This window comes from Eulemur rufifrons, chromosome 9, assembly GCF_041146395.1.
Source record: "Eulemur rufifrons isolate Redbay chromosome 9, OSU_ERuf_1, whole genome shotgun sequence".
In the NCBI taxonomy this organism is placed as follows: domain Eukaryota; kingdom Metazoa; phylum Chordata; class Mammalia; order Primates; family Lemuridae; genus Eulemur; species Eulemur rufifrons.
Window position 1 is genome coordinate 33,541,278 of NC_090991.1, and position 20,816 is coordinate 33,562,093.

Sequence of the window (20,816 nt, forward strand, 5' to 3'; positions counted from 1 at the left end):
TCATAGTTCTGTCAGTGAGGTGATGTATATAAAATCTTTGGATGATGAGCTCTAAAGAAATGGTAGGCACCAACACCTCAGCCCTAAGGTGGCCGATTCCTCCACTTCTACCTGCTTTACAAGGGAAAAATAATAATGATGATGACAGTGACTGCTGTTGTTAAGGGGAGGGATGACCCAGGGGAGGTGGGGGCCTGAGGATACCAGGCCAAGAGAGGTGTCAGGGGAGCTGGGGAGATAGCTTGGGGCAGGGAGGCACTAGCTTGGCACAGCAGGCTGGGGGTGGGAGGTGGGGCACAGGGAGGTACCCACATGCTCAGCGAGGCCTGCAGTGTATAGTCCACCAGCAGAGTCAGGGTCATGGGCTGCAGGTTGTCCTGGTGACTTGACCTGGGGAAGGAATGCAGGGCGTAGGAGGGAGACCCAGAACACCTCGGCCCCGACTCAGATTGGCTTCTTGATGTCACTCACGTGGAGAGCTGCAGCTGCACCTGAAGGTCCCTTGTGTTCAGGGTCACCCCGATGACCTCAAAGGCGATGAGTAGCTCCATCTGCCGCGAGGGTCAGAGAGGCAAAGAGGGGCATTTGGGGTCCAGCGGGGTGATGTCATGAGGGAGAGAGGGGCTGAACACTGCACTAGGGACTTAGTTCTCTGGCCTCTTCCTCTTCCTCTTCTGGGTGAGTGGTCTCCACCTCCCCACCTCATCTCTCTCTCCCTTTCCCCCCTTTTCTCCCTTGGGTCACATCTCTGCTACTTTTGAGCTATACAACATTGACCTTGAGCAAGTTACTGAAACTTTCTAAGTCTGTGTTCCTCTTTCTGTAAAAGAGCATCTACCTCCTCAGATGGTTGTGTGAATTATATCATATAAAAGAAGCAGTTTGGGGCTGAGGGCCTGGCACACAGTTGGTGCTTAGTAAAATTGGTTTGCTCGCCTCCACTTGCTCTGGCTTTGTGCACAGCTCCCTGGCCCGCCCATTTTTCTTAGTCTCAGGGCCTTTTCCCACCCTCTCCTGGATCTCTACTCTGGCTCTTAGCTTCAAGGAAGCCTGGGAAGCAGGCAGGCAGAAGCGGGAAGGATAAGAAGCTGGTCGGAGGAGCTGTGGCCAGTGCTTACCCTCTGGTTCCGTTTGAAGGGGTTCCCCAGTTCGCAGAGAATGGTCTCGTTACCCTGGCAGGCCCCGGGCTGAGCAAAAAGGACGATTTAGGTCAGGGTTGGGTCAGAGTGAGGCTTGTCCTCCCTGCCTGTGGTGCAGGGTCGGAAGCCCGAGGCTCCCCAAGCAGCAGAGCTGCTGCAGGGCCCATTGCAGAGAAGGGGCACGTGGCAAATGACAACACACATACATGACAGGCATACTGGGATGCGAACACTTGGTGGAGCCCTGCTCGAGCTCTAAGCCGGCTGCTGGGCACTCACCGGGCGCACGGAGGACAGCAGCAGCTCGGGAGGCAAAGCCAGGGTGAGCAGCGCCTCGTGGGCGTCCTCCCCGGCCCGCTCCGGGCTGCGGGCATTGGTCACATTGATGCTCAGGAGCAGTTTCCGGACGTCTCTGCTGTACTGGAGCCTGGGCAGAGTGGCAGGGACTCAGCCAAAAGCCCCGCCCCGGGCGCACCCTACATCAACAAGGCCCCGCCCCTCGGGCCTCCTAGGTTAGAAAAGTGCCTTCTCGGGATAGCCAGGCCCCGCCCTCTAGTCTCACCTGGAGGAGAAAGCCCCTTTTCTGACCATCCTACCTGACCCATTAAAGCCCCTGCCCTTAAACTCGCCTCGCATGAGGCCCCGCCCCTGGCCAGTGAGGCCCGCCCCCCAGCCCTGCTAGCCAATGAAGGCCCGCCCTGCATTGGCCAATCAGCGCGGCCCAGCGCCCACCTGCTCAGCCGCTGCAGCTGCTCCGACACGAAGGCCGCGCGCATCTGCAAGTTGCTCTCGCACTTGTTGTCCGGCCCGCACTCCTTCTGGAAATGGACCTGGGGGTGGCCGGAGGCGTGAAGGTCCGCACCACCCAGGGTACCCTCTCGCCCCACAGCCCTTCAGACCCCCGTCTTTCAGGCCCCGGCCCTGGCCTCACCCACCTCAGTGTGGTTCTCCAGTGCCTGCGCCTGGTTGAGGACCGGGTAGGCGTCCAGGGGCCGCAGCCCCAGCCGGGGGCGATCAGGCATCCGCAAAGGTAAAGAGTAGTTCATGGAGATGACGATGGGACGGAGTTTGTCACGGACATTGTCCTGGGAACGGAGGGCGAGCTAAGCCCAGCCCTGCACAGCATCCCCGACCCCAATGAAACCGTCACACCACTCTGAATCCCAGGGAGGAGCTGGGGTCCCCTTCACCCTGAAAACTCCACAGTTAGGCTTAACCCCCTCTAATATGATCCTCAAATTGAGACTTCCTACGATCTTGAGCCCCTAAGAGAAGAGATAGGGCTTCTCCTCCCCAGGGGTCCCTGGGGAATGGGGTTGAGCCTCCTCATCCATAGGGTCCCCAGGTTCAGCTCTCCCATTCCACCCTCATGTCCCAGAGAGGGACTGAGCTTATCCCCACTCGGGAACCCCTTTTTCTCAGAGGTGAGCTGAGCTAAGAGCTCCCACACCCCTCACTTCTCTCAGAGGTGCTAAGCCTCTGGCCCCACCCCCACCCCAAGGGTCTCCATCTCTCCCACTGTGTGCTGTGCATCGTTCCCCTATGCACCTATGGCCTTCCGGGCTGGCTTTCCCAATCTCTGTCTCTGGGAAGACTCCAGTCCCTCACTCTTGACCTGGGGGGACACTGAGCACCTCCTGCAGGGATCCTGGAGCCCTCATCTTGCCCTTGCCCCACCCTCACCATCAGGAGCAGCTCCAGCTTCTGGCAGCGCATCTCGGGCATGGAGAAGAAGCCATGGAAGACAGCTGACTGGCTGCGGGCGAAGCGCAGCCGCGGTGGCCTGCGGTCCCGGTCAGCCTCTAGGGTGTAGGCCAGGGCTGCAAGTAGACAAGGGGTCAGTAAATGGCCAGATGGGTAAGCTCCCCCTCAATCTGCACCCTGGTACTCACTGATGTTCCGCCTGTAGTTGGGGTTCCCAGCACTCTGGTTGTAAGCAAAGCACAGCTCCACCTGCACGCTGTTGAGGGGACGTACGGGAGGGCACGGTCACAGCGGAACACAGATATCCAGGCCCTAGCTCTCGCCCCCAAACCGTGCAAAGGGAAACCAGGCCCTTCTGGAGAAAGGCAGGGGCAAAACTGGAGAGTCCACAGAGCTGTTCTGTGGTGTCCCTGGCCCCTTCCCTCCCACTTCCATTATAACCATAGAAAACAGAGATCACCAGTGGGGAAACTGAGGTGCAGAGAGCAGAAGGACTTGTCTGAAGTCATCCGTCAGTGGGTGGCTCAGCCCAGTCTTGAACCCAGGTCTCCCGGTCCCCAGTCCAGTTCTCCTTCTACCACCCACCCTGCTCTGTCTCCCTCTGCCTTCTGACTCAATATCCTCATTCACATAAAGCCCTTGGGGTCATCACCATCATTATTGTCACTTTCTTAGCAACTAACATTTTTCGAGCACTTAAGACTATTGTGCTGAGGACGTTTTGTATGTTACCTCATTTAATTATCACTACAACCCTGTGAATTGGTTATTACCAATTTTGTTTTACAGCCAAGCAATCTGAGACTAAGAGAGATTAACAATGTGCCCAAGGTGATTCTCCTTCCCTACATCGGTCCACTTAAATGCATCCTCCCCCTTCCCTCTTTCTCTGCAACCTCACTTCCCCCAAGCCTGCCCCTGCCCCTGCAATGGCATAGCTGGGCTTTGAACAAGGCAGCCCAGAGCTCTGACTCTGAACCACTACACTCTACTACCCCCCAATTCATCCATTACTTCTTGTAAGGAATTTTACTTTTTAATGAGGTTGGGTAGGAAAGGCAAGCACTGACCTCAAGTATCAACTCTCTAAAGGTAGGATACCAGGAGTTGCCAGGGAAGGGGTTTGGGAGCTGGAGCCCCTCGTGACCTTTCCATAAATGAGGAGTAGGTGGGCAGAGTGGGCTGATAATCTCACCAGGAGGAGGCTGTGCAAAGTGCAGGGTCCAGCACAGCTGGCCTGGCCACCAAGGTCCTGTGGACGATGTTAATGACAGGCCGGGCCCTGCAGAGACAACGGAGCCAGACGTGTATCAGTGCCTCCTGCCTGCCAAGGCCAGGCTGGGGCTCAGGCTGCTGTGGTCCTGGTGCGGAGGATGGACAGCGAAGGGGCTCCAGGCAGACATGGACAGAGAAGAGAAGGGCCCCTGTCCACCACCCCCCAGCTCACCGCAGCAGCACGATGCGGTCTGACAGGCTCCCCACTAGCAGGTCTGGGTAGAAGTTCTCATCCACATCCATCTGCCCACTCAGGGAGTAGCCGAAGGTGGCCAAGCCAGGCAGTCCTAGATTCTCTCCGTGGATTACCTAGGGGCAAGAGGGCAGTGGTGGGGGTAGGCTCTGAGGAGTGGGGCCTCGGGGAACAGGGAAAGGGTGGGTGAAGGAAAGGAGGGAAGGCCCATCTCAGATGTTGGAGGCAGCTGACCCATCCCCGTCTGTCCATACCTGCTGGGGCTGTCTGAGGAGCCCCCGGGAGCTGCTGTGGTAGATGTACACTCTGCCCAAGCCCTCGAAGGGGGCTCCCACAGCAATGTCTGGGGAAAGGAGATGGGCCCGGGTCACCCAGGGACTCTGGGCCCCGCATCTCTCTAACCCTGTGCTCCAGGCCATAGAGCCCAATATGGCCTTGACCTCATCCTGCCTCGTATTGCTCTGAACATCAGGGAGAGGGCAGAGCTCTGTGGCTCAGGATTAACACTGGGATCCTTCCATAGGGAGGAAGGAGAGTTTAGGAGAGGGGAGGTGACTTCCCCAAAGTAACACAGCAAGTTAATGCCACAGTCAGGCCTACGCCCCAGATTCCTGACCTGGCCTGGGGTTTTGCCCTTGCCTTCCATCTCCCCCACCAACCTCCTCTCGGACACGCTGGCTCTTCTAATGGCACTACCAGCAGGGGCAGAGGAGGAGGTTTCTCCATTGGTGACCCTGCCGGTTAGTCATCAAGCATTCATCTCGTTTAATCCTCACTGTGGGAGGATGTGGGGTAGGTACTCCTGTCCCCACGTTATAGATGAGGGAGCAGACTCAGAAAATCCAGAGTCACACAACTAATGAGTAGAGAAGAAGATATTTGAGCCCATGTCTGTCTCACACCAGGGGCCGGGACTTTAATCATAACTCTATAGTGCACTTCACTGAAAGTCAAGACTTTAAAAATTCTAACTGTGAATAAACCTAAAACATTTTATTATCTTTCTGAACTTTACTGAACTCTTTCTGGTTTGCTGCTTTTGATCTGATAAGGCCTAGGTAGACAGAAAGCCAAGCTTGTTAGTAAAGTGTGTAAAGGAAGAGTTAGTAGGTCCTGACGATTCTGTAGTAAGTGCTTGGTCTTTGTTGACTGAACTTTCTGGCACCTATTTGGGTCTTCAGAGGCGCCTCTGCCTTTCTCTTGCGTCTCAGCTATGTCCTGGGGTATTGAGGTTGTCAGAGAAGTGACTTCCAGATAAGGCCAGTGCTTCTGTGGCACCCAGGCCCAATCGCTGTGTCTGTCCCTCTCCCTGACACTGCAGATTGGTCCCCAAGTCCTGCAGAGCACTAGTGATGACCCCTCTATCCAGTGCTGCCACCTGTCCCAGCCCTATCATCTCACACCTGAGACACCACATGCATGGTCTTAATTCCCCAGCCTTGCTCCAGATTTGGGCACGTCAGGCAAGTTCCCCCGCCTGTGCTGCGCCCTTCTGCTCCTGCCCAGGGAGCGTTCTCGGCCCAGCCTGGGTGGCACGGCAGCATGCCAGCTGCTCCAGGGGCCCCCTGAGCTCGCCTCTGCTGCCCCCTCTGCACACCCTCTCTCCAGCACTGCTTTGCGCTCCCTGAGCCCGGCCCCATCCAGTCTCCTCTGTGGGCCCTGTCTAGCCTGGTATGCAGCTGGCGCTCAGTCAGTGGGGGTGCTGGGGGAGGGGTGCTGGCTCATACCCTGGAATCCATCCTGGTTGATGTCACCAATGCTGGCCACGGAGAAGCCGAAGGCGGAGCGACTGGGGCCATGAAGGAGGAGGGAGGGGTGGGTGGGGAAGGAGGTGCCCGCCTGGTTCATGAAGACATAGATGGCACCTCCTACCTCTTCTTTCCGCTCAAAGTAGTAGGGGGCACCCACCAGGAGGTCCTGCCACCTGCACAGGAGAGAAGGAACAGGGAACGGGAGTGTGAGGTCAGCCCCCAATATGCAGCATAACTCTCGTTTAACAGGCATGACGGTGCCGGGGCACACAGCTGTGCAGACGGCTCCTCTGGCCATAGGTCATGAGAAGGACATGGAAAGGCCAACATGACCCACCAAATAGAAAACACATGTCATGGAGAAGCATGCAGGCACAGATCACACCCAAACAGCCCACAGCCACCAGAGCCAGTCAAATGATAGCCACCAAGAAGCAAGTGCAGGTATCATGCAAATGACACGCAAACACCCAAACTCCCATAAAGTCTGATTGCAAATCCCTGAAAACAGCATGAAGACAAATGCACAATCGCAAAACCTCCATTTCCCTGACCTGGCTTGGGCAAGCCCACCCTGCCCCACCTCTCTCCCTGGGTTCAGAGGATGTCCCTAGATTCTCACCCATCGTTGTTCAGGTCTGCCAGGGCAATGGCGCTGCCAAAATAGGCGCCCACCTGCGTGCCCTCCAGCACCTGCCTCCTCCGCAGGTCTCCGCCTGCCTCCTGGCTCAGCAAGAAGACAGCGCCCATATGTCGGTGCCGAGGGGCACCTGTCACAATGGTGATGTCCGTGGGGTGCAGGACGGCACTGCCTACCTGCACCGTGTACCCTGGAATTAGGGAAAGATGTTAAGTGAAGGCCCGGGTAAACTTTGTCCCCTCCTGCTCTGGACCCATGGCCCTAGTCTGTCCCCTCCCCCTCCCCTCATTACCTTCTATTCCACCATTCCAAGTTGGCCAAGAAATTGGACCCCAGATGCCCAGTAGCCACGCCCCATTCAGCCTCTAGACCCTGTGCTATGAGCTCCGTGATGGTGGGGACTTTGCATCTTGGGAGCTTGGAACAGGGCAAGGCATACAGGTGGTGCTCCATAAGCGTGTGCTAGTTGAGCTAAATGCCACTAGTCACACCTGCACCCTGGCCTCTCACTCTTCCACTGGGCACTGAAGGTAAGAAGGCCAGGGTCCCTGGGCTGAGCGCCCTTCTCCCTCTGCCACCCAATGGGCCACCATAATCGCACTCACCAATATAGAGGTTTCCTTGGTCCTCTGGGTCCTTGTAACTATACTCGGATAAATCCCAGTCCTTCCGCTGAATCATGTAGCTGTTTCCTTCACAAGGATTTAGGGAGGGGATGTGGGAGGAGCATAAGTCACTGTCTCCTTCCTCCACCTTATCCAGCCCCCCCACTGGGGAAGGATAATCCTTTTTATTTGCAAGGACTTCACCATGTGTAAATCTCTTCCTCTTTATTTTAACAATGCAGTGAGGTAGAATGGTGACCCCCATTTTGCAGATGAGAAAAGCAAGGCTCAGGGAGAGAAACTGACATGCTCAGAGTCCCATGGGGAGCTAATTATAGAGACATGGCTGTAATCCAGTCGCCCAGGCTCCTGGGTATTAGATACTAGATGGCATTTCCCTACTTTCTGGATGCTGAGGTTGGACTCTGCACCATCACCTCCTTCTGGTCCTGTCCCCAGACTTGGGCTGCCAACCTGGCCCCTGCTCCTCAGGTTGTGCTGGAGAGGACCTGTGACCCTACCAAGGTTCTAAAGGGACAGGGGCTGGGAGGCAGGACCAGAGGAGGGGGCAGAGGCCTCGGCCTTAGGTGACTCCAGAGCTGTGACTATGCCCCAGCCTGCCTGTTGTCAAGAGAAGGTTCAGGGCTCCCTCTGCCTGGTGATTCTGCAACAGTAAGGGCTTGCTAGGGGGAGAGGTGTCGCTATGGCTACAACCTGTGTCAGGGAGAGAGGCAAGGAGATGGAGGGAGTGCCAGCCATCAGATACCTGTGACACAGTGTATAGCATAGTAGTTACAAGCATGGGTCTTGATACAAGGAAATATTCTGCAGCCCCTAAAAGGATGGTCCTAAATGTGTTGACATGAAAAAATACCCATGACTTTGGATAAGTCATAAAGAGAAAGTAGCAGAACAGCATGTTGGTATGATTCTGTTTGTGGGTTTTTTTGTTTTTTTAAAGATAGCTACATATTCAAAAATAAGTCTGGAAGGATCCACAAGATACTGTTAACATTGGGAAATGGGACAAGGGAGATGGGTGGGAGAGGAGGGGCACTTTTACTTTTACCAATTCCTACTGTACTATTTAGTAGTTGTACTGGGAACATGTTTTATTTTTAATATATTTTTTAAATTTTTCATGAAATGGGGGAATGAAGAGGGGGATTTAGTTTCCTTATTTATTTATTTTTGAGACAGAGTCTCACCCTGTCACCCTGGGTAGAGTACAGTGGCGTCATCATAGCTCACTGCAACCTCAAACTCCTGGGCTCAAGCAATCCTCCTGCCTCAGCCTCCCAAGTAGCTGGGACTGCAAGCATGCCCAGCTAGTTTTCCTATTTTTAGTAGAGATGGGGTCTCACTCTTGCTCAGGCTGGTCTTGAACTCCTGAGCTCAAGCGGTCCTTCTGCCTCGGCCTCCCAGAGTGCTAGGATGACAAAAGTAAGCCACCATGCTCAGGCTATTTTTAAAATAAGTTTTTAAATGGTTAAACTGAAGTCAGATGGACCTGCATGCCAATCCAGGTTTCATAACTTACTGTTGGCCTTGGACAATTTACTTCTCTAAGGCTCAGTTTTTTTTTCTATAAGATGGGTACAATAATACTTGCTTAAGAGTATTTTGAGATCGATTGGGATAATATGTGTAAGGCCCCTGGCACATAGCAAGTGCTGTAAAATAGTAAAGGTCATGGTGCTTGCTGATATTGGCATGGGGCTCCTGGCTCTTCTGCCCCCCATGTGGATGGTCTGGCCTGGCTGTCCCAACGGCTAACTGGGGTGGGTGGTCTCTGCCCCTCCTCCCTTCCCCCACGGTCCCCACCTTTCCAGTTGTAGGCACCGGGGGCACCGAAGTACACAGTGCTCTGGGTGAAGCCGCCGCTGGTGCCCAGCTGGCACATGCCCGTCTCCAGGTAGTCGGTGTTGCTGTTGCACATCTCGTTGTGGTAGGTCTGCCAGTCGTCGCTGGGGTCCAGCTCTAGGTCATTGCCTCGCACGTAGCACTTGCCCACCATGCGGCGCTGGTCCTCCGACCCCGACCACAGCACCTGAGTGTAGCGGTGGGCACAGACCTGGGGACCCCCCCAACACACGCAGCCTTGGTCAGCAGCAGGGACCCAGGGCCAGCTGTCTCCTTTGCCCTGTGCACCTCTGGCTTTGCGGGAGAGGAGTTGAAGGCGTTCTCCTGGCTTCTCTTTCTTCCCACAGTGAGACTTAAGCCTGCGTCTCCTTTCCAGAATTCAGAAATCTGCTCTGAAGGTTGGGAACACTTTTTGTAAAGCCAGAAGGTTCGGATTTGAGAATGGCTTAGAGATCTTGGAGAAGAGAAATGGGGGAAGGATGAGGGACTGTGGGGCTCCTGCTCTTGGGTCTAAAAGAGGCTATTTACAGAGAGATTAGGAACCTGCTTCTCTGCCATCCCAATGACCCTGTTCTTTCATTGAAAGGACCATTATTAAAAGAATGACGATAAGACAGTGACAATAATAGCAGCAGCCAACCCTTCCTGAGTGCTTATTCTATGTCGGGCACAATTCTTAGCTCTTCACGAATTAGCTTTTAAGCCTACTAACAACCCTATGGTGGAGGGACGATTATTTTCTCCGTTTCAGATAAAGAAACTGAAGCGCAGGGAGCGTAGTCACCTGCCTAAGATCTCACATTGAGAGAGAGAGACAGAGTATCCGCACCGAGGCTGTCTGTTTCCAAACTCTCAGCTCTCAGGCAGTCGCCTGCTCCGCCTCACGGGGCAGAATCTGCACACAGATTCTTCGGGAACATTTTAGGTGCTTAATATAGATTTAATGGGCAAACCAATGGATCAGAATGTGGTGTTTTATTTTTTTATTTTATTTTATTTTATTTTCTTGAGACAGAGTCTCACTCTGTTGCCGAGGCTAGAGTGCCGTGGCGTCAGCCTAGCTCACAGCAACCTCCAACTCCTGGGCTTAAGCGATCCTCCTGCCTCAGCCTCCCGAGTAGCTGGGACTACAGGCATGTGCCACCATGCCCAGCTAATTTTTCTATATATATTTTTAGCTGTCCATATAACTTCTTTCTATTTTTAGTAGAGACGGGGTCTGGCTCTTGCTCAGGCTGGTCTCGAACTCCTGAGCTCAAATGATCCTCCTCCCTCGGCCTCCCAGAGTGCTAGGATTGCAGGCGTGAGCCACCGCGCCCACACCCGGCCAGAATATGGTGTTTTAAAACAGCCTGAGGCCAGACAAAATCCAGAAATAGACCTAGGTCTTGTTTACTTTTTTGTGCCCTCTTCCTGCTGTGAGCGCCACTAGCATAGCACCTGAGCTGCCCTGAGCCACCGCTAAGTTTCTAGTGTTTGGTACACAGCAGGTGCTCACTAAATACTTGTTGAATGAATGGATGGAAGGGTGAGTAGATAATTGCTAAAGGACCCAGTGTCCAGAATCGCTTTAAATGGATTCCTAAACCCACCGCCCTCCATAACAGGGGTCTTGAAAAGGCATTTCAGTGAACTAATGTAAACCCAGAGCTTAAAACGGTGTTCAAAGGTGACAGAAATCACGGCAGTGAGGGCTATGGGGGTGGTAGTTGATTGGAAAGGGGCACAAGGGAACTTTCTGGAGTGATGTAAAAGTGCTATATCGTTAAAGGGTGTCGGTTACATGGTATATACATTTGTCAAGAATTCACTGAAACTTAAAATGTGAGCATTTCGCTGCATATAAATTTTACATTAATTTAGAAAATGAAGAAAAAAGTATCCATCTGGGACCCATAAATTGAGACCTCAGGGGACACCACTGAAGAATGTGGGCGAGAGGTGACAAGTGACATCAGGGAGTGGCACCCAAACCAGAGCTTACTGAGCCGGGTCAGCAGGGCTGTGCCTCTTCCGGCAGCCTCCCAGGAAGGAGCGCCGGCCAGCACATTGCCGCCTGGGGCCTTCTCTGCCCTTTCCTCCTTGCCGTTCCCTCGGCTCATTCCCACGACGGGTGAGCACCCAGCATGGGTATGGGGAGGAAGTGGCTGGTGGCTGAGTCAGAGAGGACTCAGGCCGTGCCTGGCCCTGGGAGAGCGCCAGACACCCCCCTCCCCAGGAGCTCAGGGAGCAAGGGACACAAGGCCAGAGACACGGACATTTGCACCGGCCCCAGAACATGCACCGAGGACCCCTCTGCTGCTCTCCGCTTTCCTCCCAGCCCCTGGGAGATGAAGGAGAGAGCTGGGTGGGGGTGGAGGAACCGATGCTGAGCACCCACTTACCAGGACTCTGCCTGCAGGGCCCTGGCTGGCCACAGTCACCCCGAGCCACATGTCCTCAATAATGTGATGGTCAGGGTCACCTGTGGGCATGGAGGGATCGTGAGCCCGGGCACCTCACTCCATACCCCAGTGCCCAAAGCCAGGAGACGGCAGGGCTTGGTCGTCTTGGGCCTTCGCCCCCAGCAGGGCAGCCCTCCTCGTGCCCCTCATCCAGCCCGTTGTCACTGAGCTCCCCGGTCCCACACAGTCCCACTCTCGCCAAGCTCTCTTCCCAGCGGGACAAGAAGTGACTAGAAACTGCGCCTCGTATCTCCTCCAGCTCCTTCCCCCTGTTTGCCCCTCTGCCAGGCCTCCGACCCAGCACTGGTCCCCAGCCCCTTCCCCTCACTTTTCTCTGTGATGTCCATGCGCTCACAGTCGTCCTTGCTGGCAGTGAGTGGGCACAGGTACACGGCACCGGTCCGGTTGGTGTAGCCATCGGGCACAGCAAGCTCCCGGGGGGCACCAGCCAGGAGTCTGGGGGCAGGGAGGGAGGTGGGTCTGAGCTCAGACTCCCCAAGGCCAGCTTCAAACCAAGTGCAACTCAACAGGCATTTACAGATGCTCTGTGCCAGGTTCCGGGGCTCCAGAGACGAGTGGGTCCCAGCCCCTGCCCTCAGGAGTGTCCAGCGTAGGGGAAGGCAAGGGAAGAAACAGACGCTTGCAGTCAGTGCCTCACGAGAGGGAAGCAGGAAGCACGCCGGCCCAGACTCAGGGGTGGGGGGCAGTCATCCGCAGGGGAGGTGACCCAGTCTGAGTGTGAGGATGATGACCGGGGCTCGCCAGGTGAAGAGGGGCAGGAAGGGCACTTTAGGTATGACATGTACAAGGGCCAAGAAGCAATAGCAAGCAGGGTGACCCAGGGGTCTGCAAGACCTTCAGCATAGTTGGGGTCGGGGGACACCCGAGGAAGAAAGGAGGGGAGGATGGGGAGGACATGGGGGAGCCACGAATGGATTTTAGGCAAGGAAGTGACATGGTCAGATCTGGGTTTTGGAGGAATGCTTTGGCCTCTGAGCTGAAGGTAGACGGAAGAGAGCAAGACTAGAGGAATCCTGGCATAGGGTTCAAATTCTGGGGGTTCCAAAGGGAGGAGAACTTGTGAGTGGGTGGGATGGGTTGTCATAGAAGCCTGGGTCCTTCCTCCTGAAGCCATCTGAGGACTTAGATCTTGGAGGCCTGGGCCCCTCAGTGACCCAGGTGATGTCCAGCACCTCCCCCACCACCCCGCCTTGGGACAGGGACACAGGGTATGGGGTGCGAGTGGGTGCCGGACACTTTGGACAGTGTGGCCCCAGAGCGGGGTTCCCAGTGGGAGGGCCTGAGGGTAGGGGTGGGCAAGGACTGTCATCTTACCCCCACCCTGCCCAGAACCCATCTTGGGAGATGCCAACCGCAAGTTCGTACAAGGACGCTTAGGGCCTGGCAACCCATCCCATTCCAGGGCGGTGGCTAAAGCACACAGAGGCAGGCTCAACTCTGAAATACCAACTCGCAGGACAGTCCTTGGGCCATCAGCATCAGAAATCCCTGGGGTACTTTTTAAAGAGGCAGATTCCTCTGCCCACCACAGAACATCTGGATGAAATCTGCACACTCCAGCTGGAGAAGCCAGTTCTACCATCCCTTCTTCTCCCCACGTCATCTCCTTGTGGCCTCTCCATGTTCTGCCAGGACACCTTCCTCAATCCTGATGGAGCCAGCCTCCTGGGTGACAAGCACCTCCCAGGTGCCCCTCCATTTGGCCCCAGCAACGCTATCACCCTGTGTTTCCCAGCTCAGAACCTGGGCTCTGGGCCTCCTGCCAGAGTCTGGAAGTGCCAAGCCATGGCTGCCTGGGACTCGTGAGTGTAGGCTGCAGGGAGTGGGCAGGGCAGGGCCTGGGCATGCCGGGGCCTTGGGTGCCTCCGCCCACTGGGAGTCAGGAATGCACTGCCTGGGGGTGCTGGGAAGGGGCGGGACCTTGCCTGCACCTCACCCTGGGGAAGTGTTCCTGGGAACAGGAGGGAAGCTTCCCAGCCAGGGAGGCTGGCAGGGAGCCAGGGTGGCAGCCAGGCCTGAGTAGTCACCTTCTGTCTGGGCTGGGGAGGAGCCTTGATGAGTCTGAGTCCGCTGCCTGACCACCCATGGACATCCGCCCCCTGGTGTGCCTGACACCTGAGAGAAGGAAGTCGTGCCCTGGGAAAGGAGCATCTCGGCCTGGAGCCTGAGGACCTGGTTCTAGGGTTTGTTCTCCCTGAAGGTGCAATTTCCTTTTCCTTTCTGGGCCTTGAGTGCCTGGTCTGTAAAATGGGGACAGCAGCTGTTCTGCTGACTTCTGGGGTTTTTGGAGGAACAAGTGGGTTTATTCTGCAAAAAGGTTTTATGACTACGAAGCCATGGCCAACGTGAGCACTGTTGCTCTGATTTCTTCTGGCACCAAGGCTGGCCCTAGCATGACCTCAGGCGGCCCTGCAGGGACCCAGGAATTTCTGCCCTGCCAGGTGCAGGAACATGGAGCAGAGGGTAAAGAACAGACTGCCTGGGTCCTTTCGAGGGAGCAGGGATGGTCAGGAGGACTTCCAGGGCCTGAGGATACCAGGCGATCACCAAGGTGGGGGTGGGTGTTGGCAGCTAGAGTCATTCTAGGGTGGGAGATCAGATGTGGCTAGAGGTGGAGGTCGGGGGTTGGCTACAATGACCTTGAAAGACTCCAGTCCTCAGGGAGTGAGGGGGCCCTGGGGAGCTCGAGTTGCCTCCGGGGCATGCAGTGGAATGGGAATGTCACCCCTGCCTCTGCTGCTGCCACCTCCGCCACTGCCTTGCCCAAAGTGCTGGGTCAGAGGTGGCTGAAGAGCAGGGTCTCCATGCCATCCCGGCTCCCTTGTCTCAGCTGGGGGGACTCAGGGACCCCTCCTCCTAGCCTCCTGAGGTATTGAGCAGGCAGAGCTGGGCATGAATGGCAACTGGAATGAAATGAACCCCCTTACACCTTTACCCTCCCACCCCCTGCCCCAAGCCAGCCTTGTCCCATTGGTGGGGGAGGTGCAGGACCAGGGCTCTAAACCCAGCCCTCCATCCCAGGCCCCTCCCTTCTCAGAGATTCCACAGGGAGCCCCCCTAACCCCCCTGGAGTATTTTTAGCTCCTACTTGGCCTGCTCAGAAGCCCTTTTAGGCCCTCTGGCTCCCAGCCCAGGATCCAATGGGTCTACAGCCAGAGGCCTGCGCATGGATGGGGGAAGGCGGGTGTGCAGAGGTTCGGGTCCAGCTTCTTCCAGCCACAGCCATGTGTGTGCAGCGGGGGCTGGAGAATACAGAGGGTGGGAGGGACCTTACTGATATGCAAATGAAATATAAATTACCATGCAAATGAGCACCTAAGCTAGCCACCGGCTATTGCATCTGGTCCAAGTGATCACAAAGTGCAAAGGCCGACTCCTTCCAGATCACCACTGAGCCCATCCTCCCAGGGGAGGTCAGAAAGAGGGAGAGGCCTAGATGGAGCTCTTAGAGCAAGGAAGACAGGAGCTGGGATCGCCCCTCTCCTGGAATCAGGCTGGACTGGGGGGAGCAGAGAGCCCCAGTCCCCTGGAGGTAGTAGGATGGGTAAAATGACCTCTCAAGGGCTTTCAAATAGCTGCCTCCTCACCCTCTGATGGCTCCAGCCAGACAGCCCCTCCTGGCCTCTGGGGAACCCCCTGAGCTCCAAGTTCCGGAAAAGCGCCTCCTCACCCCTGCCCCGGCACTCTTCCCACGGCAGTTCATAGCTAATGGAACAGCCGAGCAGAAAGCAATAGAATCGGAGAAGGCTGGAGCATGGGGCCCAGGAGAGTTCAGGGCACCAGGGTGGCGCACCCCAAAGAAGATCATGCCCCCAGGGGGCACTGGGGTGGGGCGATGCTAGGAGAAACAGCCTATAAGATTCAACTTCCTGGATACCCTCACCTCAGGGTGCTCAGTGGCTCCAGTGGGAAGATTCAGAGGGGGCCAGAGGATCTAGCACACAGGCCAGCAGGGCCCCTGTGGCTTACTGCTTGGGTCCCTAGCCACCTGTGTTCCCTCCCTCCCCAGGCCAGAAAGCAGGTGGGGAGGGGACTTGCTCTAGCCCTGAGCCCCAGGGTAGGGGTGGGGACAGCTCTCAGATGCCTGGATCCAGCTCTGTGCCAGCCCTGCTGCCCGAATTAACCAGCTCCCCAGAGGCTGCTCCTATGGTAGCTGAAGCTGCAGCCCTCCCCATCCTCCCCTACTCCTCCTTCACTGCTCATCCAGCCCCCTCTCCCCACTGGTGACTCAGCCCTAGAACCAGAGCAACAAGCTGTAGGGAGCGAGAGAATGAGAAAGGCCGGGAGAAAGAGGCCTGGCCAAGCCTCCAATAAGAAAGAACAAGGCTGTTTTTCTTATTTCTTCTCTCCTGCCCTGGCTCTTTAGTATTTTTTCCATATTCGACCCCTTAGGGCATCCCTCATAACATCTAACCTCAATCTCTCTTACTGTAAGGGACATCCTATTCCTCCCTTGTTTAGCTCTGACCAAGCCCCTTTTGCTGCTACTTTTCCTACAAGATCAGCCTTCCCTGACCTCCAGCCCAACTGAAAACCCTTTGGCTTGTCACTGGAGAGAGCCAGAGGAAAAGAACACACACGTGTGGGCCTTCTGCCTGGAGCCACAGCTGCTGTGCCCATTTCTGCTGGCACGAGCCTTGGCGGCTGCCAGGCACCCGCCCTGCCCGGGGAAACATGATTTAGGACAGCACAGCAGGTAAGCCTGGCTCCTGCCTACCTCAGGCATGACCTCATTCCAGGAGCCACAGCCACTCCCGCCCTAGGCTTCCCAGACACCCCCATTTCCCAGCAAAGGTGAAAGGGAGAGAGGGCCCCGAGGTATCCCCCACAGCCCATGAGGTCTGGCCAGGCCAGGACACCTGGATTCCCAGGAGGGAATGATGGAGCAGGTCCTGGGGGGGGAGGGTGTCAGTAACCACTTCCCAGAGAACAGTCCCTCTCCCTCCAAGGGGCTCTCATGCACCCTGCCAAGAAGCCCAAAGCACCTTGGTCCTCCGCATGCCCCTCCTCCCTCACTTCCAGAGACTGGGAGATTGGGGCCTGGGTGCGGAGAGCCTCCTATGTTGTGGGCAGGGAACCCCAGCCCAGAGATGACGGTGATGGGGCAGCAAAGAGGATCTATCTTGGTTTCTAACCATTTCTGGAACAAGGCCTTCTTTGAGAACCTGAAAGCTGTGGTCTCCCCTCCTCCCACCCCTCGGACAATGTACAAACACACATGATTTTTCATATACTTTCAGGGGTCCCTGCATCTCCTGAAAACCTACGAACCCCAGGCTAAGAGCCTGTTCAGGATCACGGACTACCCCCCTTCTCCAAAGACACTTTGAGGCTAACAGATCATGAGGCTGCCACTTGATTTGCCAGCTCCCTTGAGCTGTGCACTGAGCCAGCTGTTCACATCTGGCTACACAGCTGGCTGCAGCTAAGCCCAGCTGGCTCCTCCAGAGAGCCACGGGGCAGAATCCAGTGAGATGAAGAGATGAACCAGCCCTAGGAAAGACTGAGGGTATCCAGGGGAGGAGGACTCAGAACTCTATCTAGAACTACCTGCCTCTGGGAGGTTCATTAGCTTTAGAGCCTTCTGGGCTCTTGGAAGCCTAATGCCATCGGTAGCTGCTCAGGAATAAAAGTAGAACCCCTTTGCTCTGCCACCTTGGGTGGGGCCCGTAGGTAATGGGGGTGCCTCCAGGTCCTGGCCTCAGCACAAGAGCCTTCGGGTGCTCCTTGGAAAGATGGGCGTGGGCAGGGGATTTTGCACATTATCTCATGAAGGCCCCACTAACATCCAGGAAGAAGACATGTTGTTTCCTCCCCAACGTGTGAGGGTATTAAGGCCCAGGTATTGGTGACAGATCCAAGACGGGATCCTGGCCATGGGACTTCCGAGCCTTTTCTCCCTCCACAATGCCAAGTTGCCTCTCACAGGCCAACAGAGGTAGGAGAGAGCAGGCAGATCCAGATCCAACCCGCTTTTGGGGAATGGGGAAAACTGGCCCCAGAAAGGGAGCTCATCTTGCTCAAGGTGACACAGCCAAGGCGGGAGGGGTTGCAGAATCATTATTTACTCATTCTTTCCAGTCAGATCCTCTCTAGGCCTGTGTTACCTTACACCATGCAGATTTGGCGCTGAAACTCTGAAAACCTTTTTCTGGGCTCGGGCAGAAAGAGCACTGACATAGAAACTTGTGCTGATGGTCACTCAGGACTCCAAAAGGTGCCGGGTTGGACAAGGCCAGGCGGCAGCTGCTGGGGCTGGGCTGGGAAGGGCGTGGCGGCCCTGGCTTCTGCAAAAGCGAGCGGCAGTGGAGGCCGAGTCCAGGTAGGGAGGCTGGGCAGGGGCTGGGCCGGCAGGGCAGAGGCCAAGGCTGGGCAGAGTTTGGACTTTGAACATTCTCAACTTCCACAAGTTTCCGCAGGCCCCAGTCAGAGCTGGGAGAGGTTTCAAGGCAACCTTAATCTGACCACGTCTTCTTGTTCAGTGGGGTCAGAGGCCAGGTGGGGTCATCCAGCCCAAAGAGGTGGATGGGACCAGCCTGACCTATCCTGACCACGGTCCCTCCCTGGGCAGCCTCATCTCCCCCTGCCACCTTCTTTCCCCAACTGCCAAACTGAGCACACTCTGAGTCCATGGCAGAGAGACCGCTGAAACCCGGACATGACCTCCTGGGCATGAGTGCCTATGGTGGGGGCGGGGACCCAAGCAGCTGAATGTAACCCCCGGGCCCCCCCACATGGCTCTTCCCCTCCTTCTCCTTGCAGCTGTTGAGGAAGGAGAACAGAAGAAAGAGAAAAACACTATTTTCCTCTTCAAACCAAAACAAACACACTCAGGGTTGAAGATTCAACATGAATCTGTGGAATGCAGGGAAGATGTTTGGTGGGAGAGCACCACTGCCTGGGGGTGGGCACAGGAGACCAGGCCAGCCTGCGGACAGCTCCTCCTCCACTCTCCTCTAGTCCCCCCACCCTCAGGGGGTCAGAGGCAGTGTCTGGACAGCTCCAAACGCCCAGACTCACTCATCACCTCACTCCCCAACCGCCAAGGGCTGAGAAGGCCATTCAGTCTGGCTCTGCAGAGGGTGTGGTTGGTGTGGCCGCAGACTACACGCGAGGTGTAAGGGGGTGGTGTGCTTAAATGCATATGCTCATGGGTTTTTCCCAAGCGTAGGGGAAGGGGGTTCATCTTGCAGTTTTCCCCAGCTCCCAGGCCTGGAGAGAAGAGTCTAGTTCTGGTACTCGGTTCGCAGAATGGGAGGGGCCTCAGGCAACCTGGACCCCACTTCCGCTTGCAGGAGAGGTCTAAAGGGCGGAGGGGTGGCGTCTAGACAGGTTCTAGCCCGGTCAGCACTTGCCAATAATTACTGCCCCCCATCCCACACCCAATCCTCCACTTCCCGCCAAGCCCCAGCAGCCAGAGAGCTGCCCGGGTACCCGCCCCCTTAATCCTGGCTCACCGGGGCCAGCGGCAGCGGGCCTGGAAAGCAGCGGGCCCAGGGCTCCGACTCAGCTCCGGATCGATCGCACCCCGCACACACACTCTCTCTCCTACCCCACCCCCGCCAGCCTTACTTACAGGTAGCGCTGCTGCCGCTCCGTCTGCCGATGGAGGGCGACCGAGTAGCCGAAGAGGCTGCCCGGGTTCTCGGCCTCCTTCACCACCAGGAATCGGGTGTCCAGGTTGAAGGCGGAGGCGACGCGGCCGCCGGCTGCCACCATCAGGGCGAGCGCGCAGAGCATCGGGCGCGGGGCGCGGGGCGCGCGGCGGGGGCCGGGGCCCATGGCTGCGAGCCGGAGCGGGGGCCCGGGCGAGAGCGAGTGAGGGTGCGGAGCTAGGAGTAAGGACCTGTTCACCTGCTCCCCGCACCGCCAAAGGGCGCTTGGAACCGGCCGCGCGGTGGAGCCCAGTGGTGGCGATCAGTTTCTTGCCCTCAGCCCGGGTCACTTTCTCGTCTGCTCAGGGTCTGCGCTCTCAGATCCCCTTCCAAGGTCCGTGGGTCTATTCTCCCGCCTCCCCAGCAACCGGGTCACCGCCGCCCCTGTCCCAGGCACCCGGCCCTCCAGTCTGTCCGGGCCGCGCCCCCTTGGCCGCGCTGTCGCCTTCGATCCCGACTCGGCGGCGGTTCTGGCAAGCAGAACGGCAGACCGCAAGGAGGACGGGAGGGAGGGGTCCCCGCGGCGCGCGCCCCGCCTCCCCACGCCCAGTCCCGCACCTCCCCACCTTGCGCGCCCAGCCCGGGCTCCGCTTTCCTTCCGGGGAAAGAGAAAAGGTCCCGGCTCGGCCGCCGCCTCTTAAAGGGGCAGCACCGCCCCTCCCTCCTCATCCTCCCTACCCCGGCTCCGCCCTTTCCCCCAAACACCTGTCGGGTGTCCCCAAAGACTTGTATTTCCCCTCTCCGCCCCTCGCTTCTCCGGGGAAGCGTCGCCTCCGGAGCAAGACGGATTGGACGAGCGGGGCCGTGGGTGGGATTTGTCCAGCTCCTTGCTGTGGCTGCTACCGCTGCTGGAAAGGCCGTTCCGGGCGCGGCCACCTCGGCTGGCCTGGCTGGAGAGAGCTGGCGTTGGCGCATCTGCGAACCGCCGTCCGCTGCTGGCTGGAATGCTGGACTCGCCTCCGCAGCGCTGTGAGTCCCAAAGAGGTGGCTGGCGGTCTCTGGGCGTTCTTCCTCTCACCCAGCCCCCCTCGCTGCCTTTGTCGAGATTTATTTCTCCTGCCAACCCGCCCCACCCACCCCGATCCGAGCTGAGACTGGCTTCTCAGCAAAGCTGGACAGATATTCAGCAATGGTAGTAACAATATCGCTAATTGTAATTAGCAAAAAACATTTTCCCCCAAGGGCTGCGCCTTCTGGTATCACGGGATGAGACTGTGGATATGGAATGAGTGCCTCCTTCTCAGAGCTCACGGCGTGGCCGGGAGCTGGGCCCAGACTGTACCCATTCTCATCCACTCCTGCCTGCAGGGCCCAGCCCTGCAGAATCCCAGAGTTCCCCTCCTCCCACCCGCGCTCGGAATGAGTGTTTGGAGACTGGGCGGGGACGCCACCGCCTGCAGGTGTGCAGTGGGAAGCACCAGGTGGCGGTAGGTGGGCGGGGCCTAAAGAGCTCATTCGCAGAAGAGTCAAACTGAAAGGGAACTTGAAGAGGTCACTATGTATTTTCTTGAGTTTAACTCAGATTT

The 20,816-nt window shown here is 56.9% G+C and overlaps 1 protein-coding gene across 1 annotated transcript in view; it reads right to left on the minus strand.

The window, feature by feature from the left end:
- The window catches only part of ITGA3 (integrin subunit alpha 3), a 28,902-nt gene extending 9,140 nt beyond the window's left edge, over positions 1–19,762 (minus strand). The window contains exons 1-18 of the mRNA XM_069481228.1: positions 19,212–19,762; positions 11,943–12,070; positions 11,555–11,634; positions 9,132–9,381; positions 7,308–7,394; positions 6,685–6,892; positions 6,039–6,235; positions 4,566–4,654; positions 4,291–4,427; positions 4,039–4,125; positions 3,032–3,099; positions 2,823–2,959; positions 2,075–2,224; positions 1,872–1,969; positions 1,419–1,566; positions 1,119–1,187; positions 472–551; positions 313–390 (exon numbers count right to left, since the gene is read on the minus strand). Coding sequence (XP_069337329.1) covers positions 313–390; positions 472–551; positions 1,119–1,187; positions 1,419–1,566; positions 1,872–1,969; positions 2,075–2,224; positions 2,823–2,959; positions 3,032–3,099; positions 4,039–4,125; positions 4,291–4,427; positions 4,566–4,654; positions 6,039–6,235; positions 6,685–6,892; positions 7,308–7,394; positions 9,132–9,381; positions 11,555–11,634; positions 11,943–12,070; positions 19,212–19,417 — 2,297 coding nt within the window. The 5' untranslated portion in view covers positions 19,418–19,762. The remainder of the gene's footprint in view (positions 1–312; positions 391–471; positions 552–1,118; positions 1,188–1,418; positions 1,567–1,871; positions 1,970–2,074; positions 2,225–2,822; positions 2,960–3,031; positions 3,100–4,038; positions 4,126–4,290; positions 4,428–4,565; positions 4,655–6,038; positions 6,236–6,684; positions 6,893–7,307; positions 7,395–9,131; positions 9,382–11,554; positions 11,635–11,942; positions 12,071–19,211) is intronic.
- Between the last annotated feature and the right edge of the window lie 1,054 nt (positions 19,763–20,816).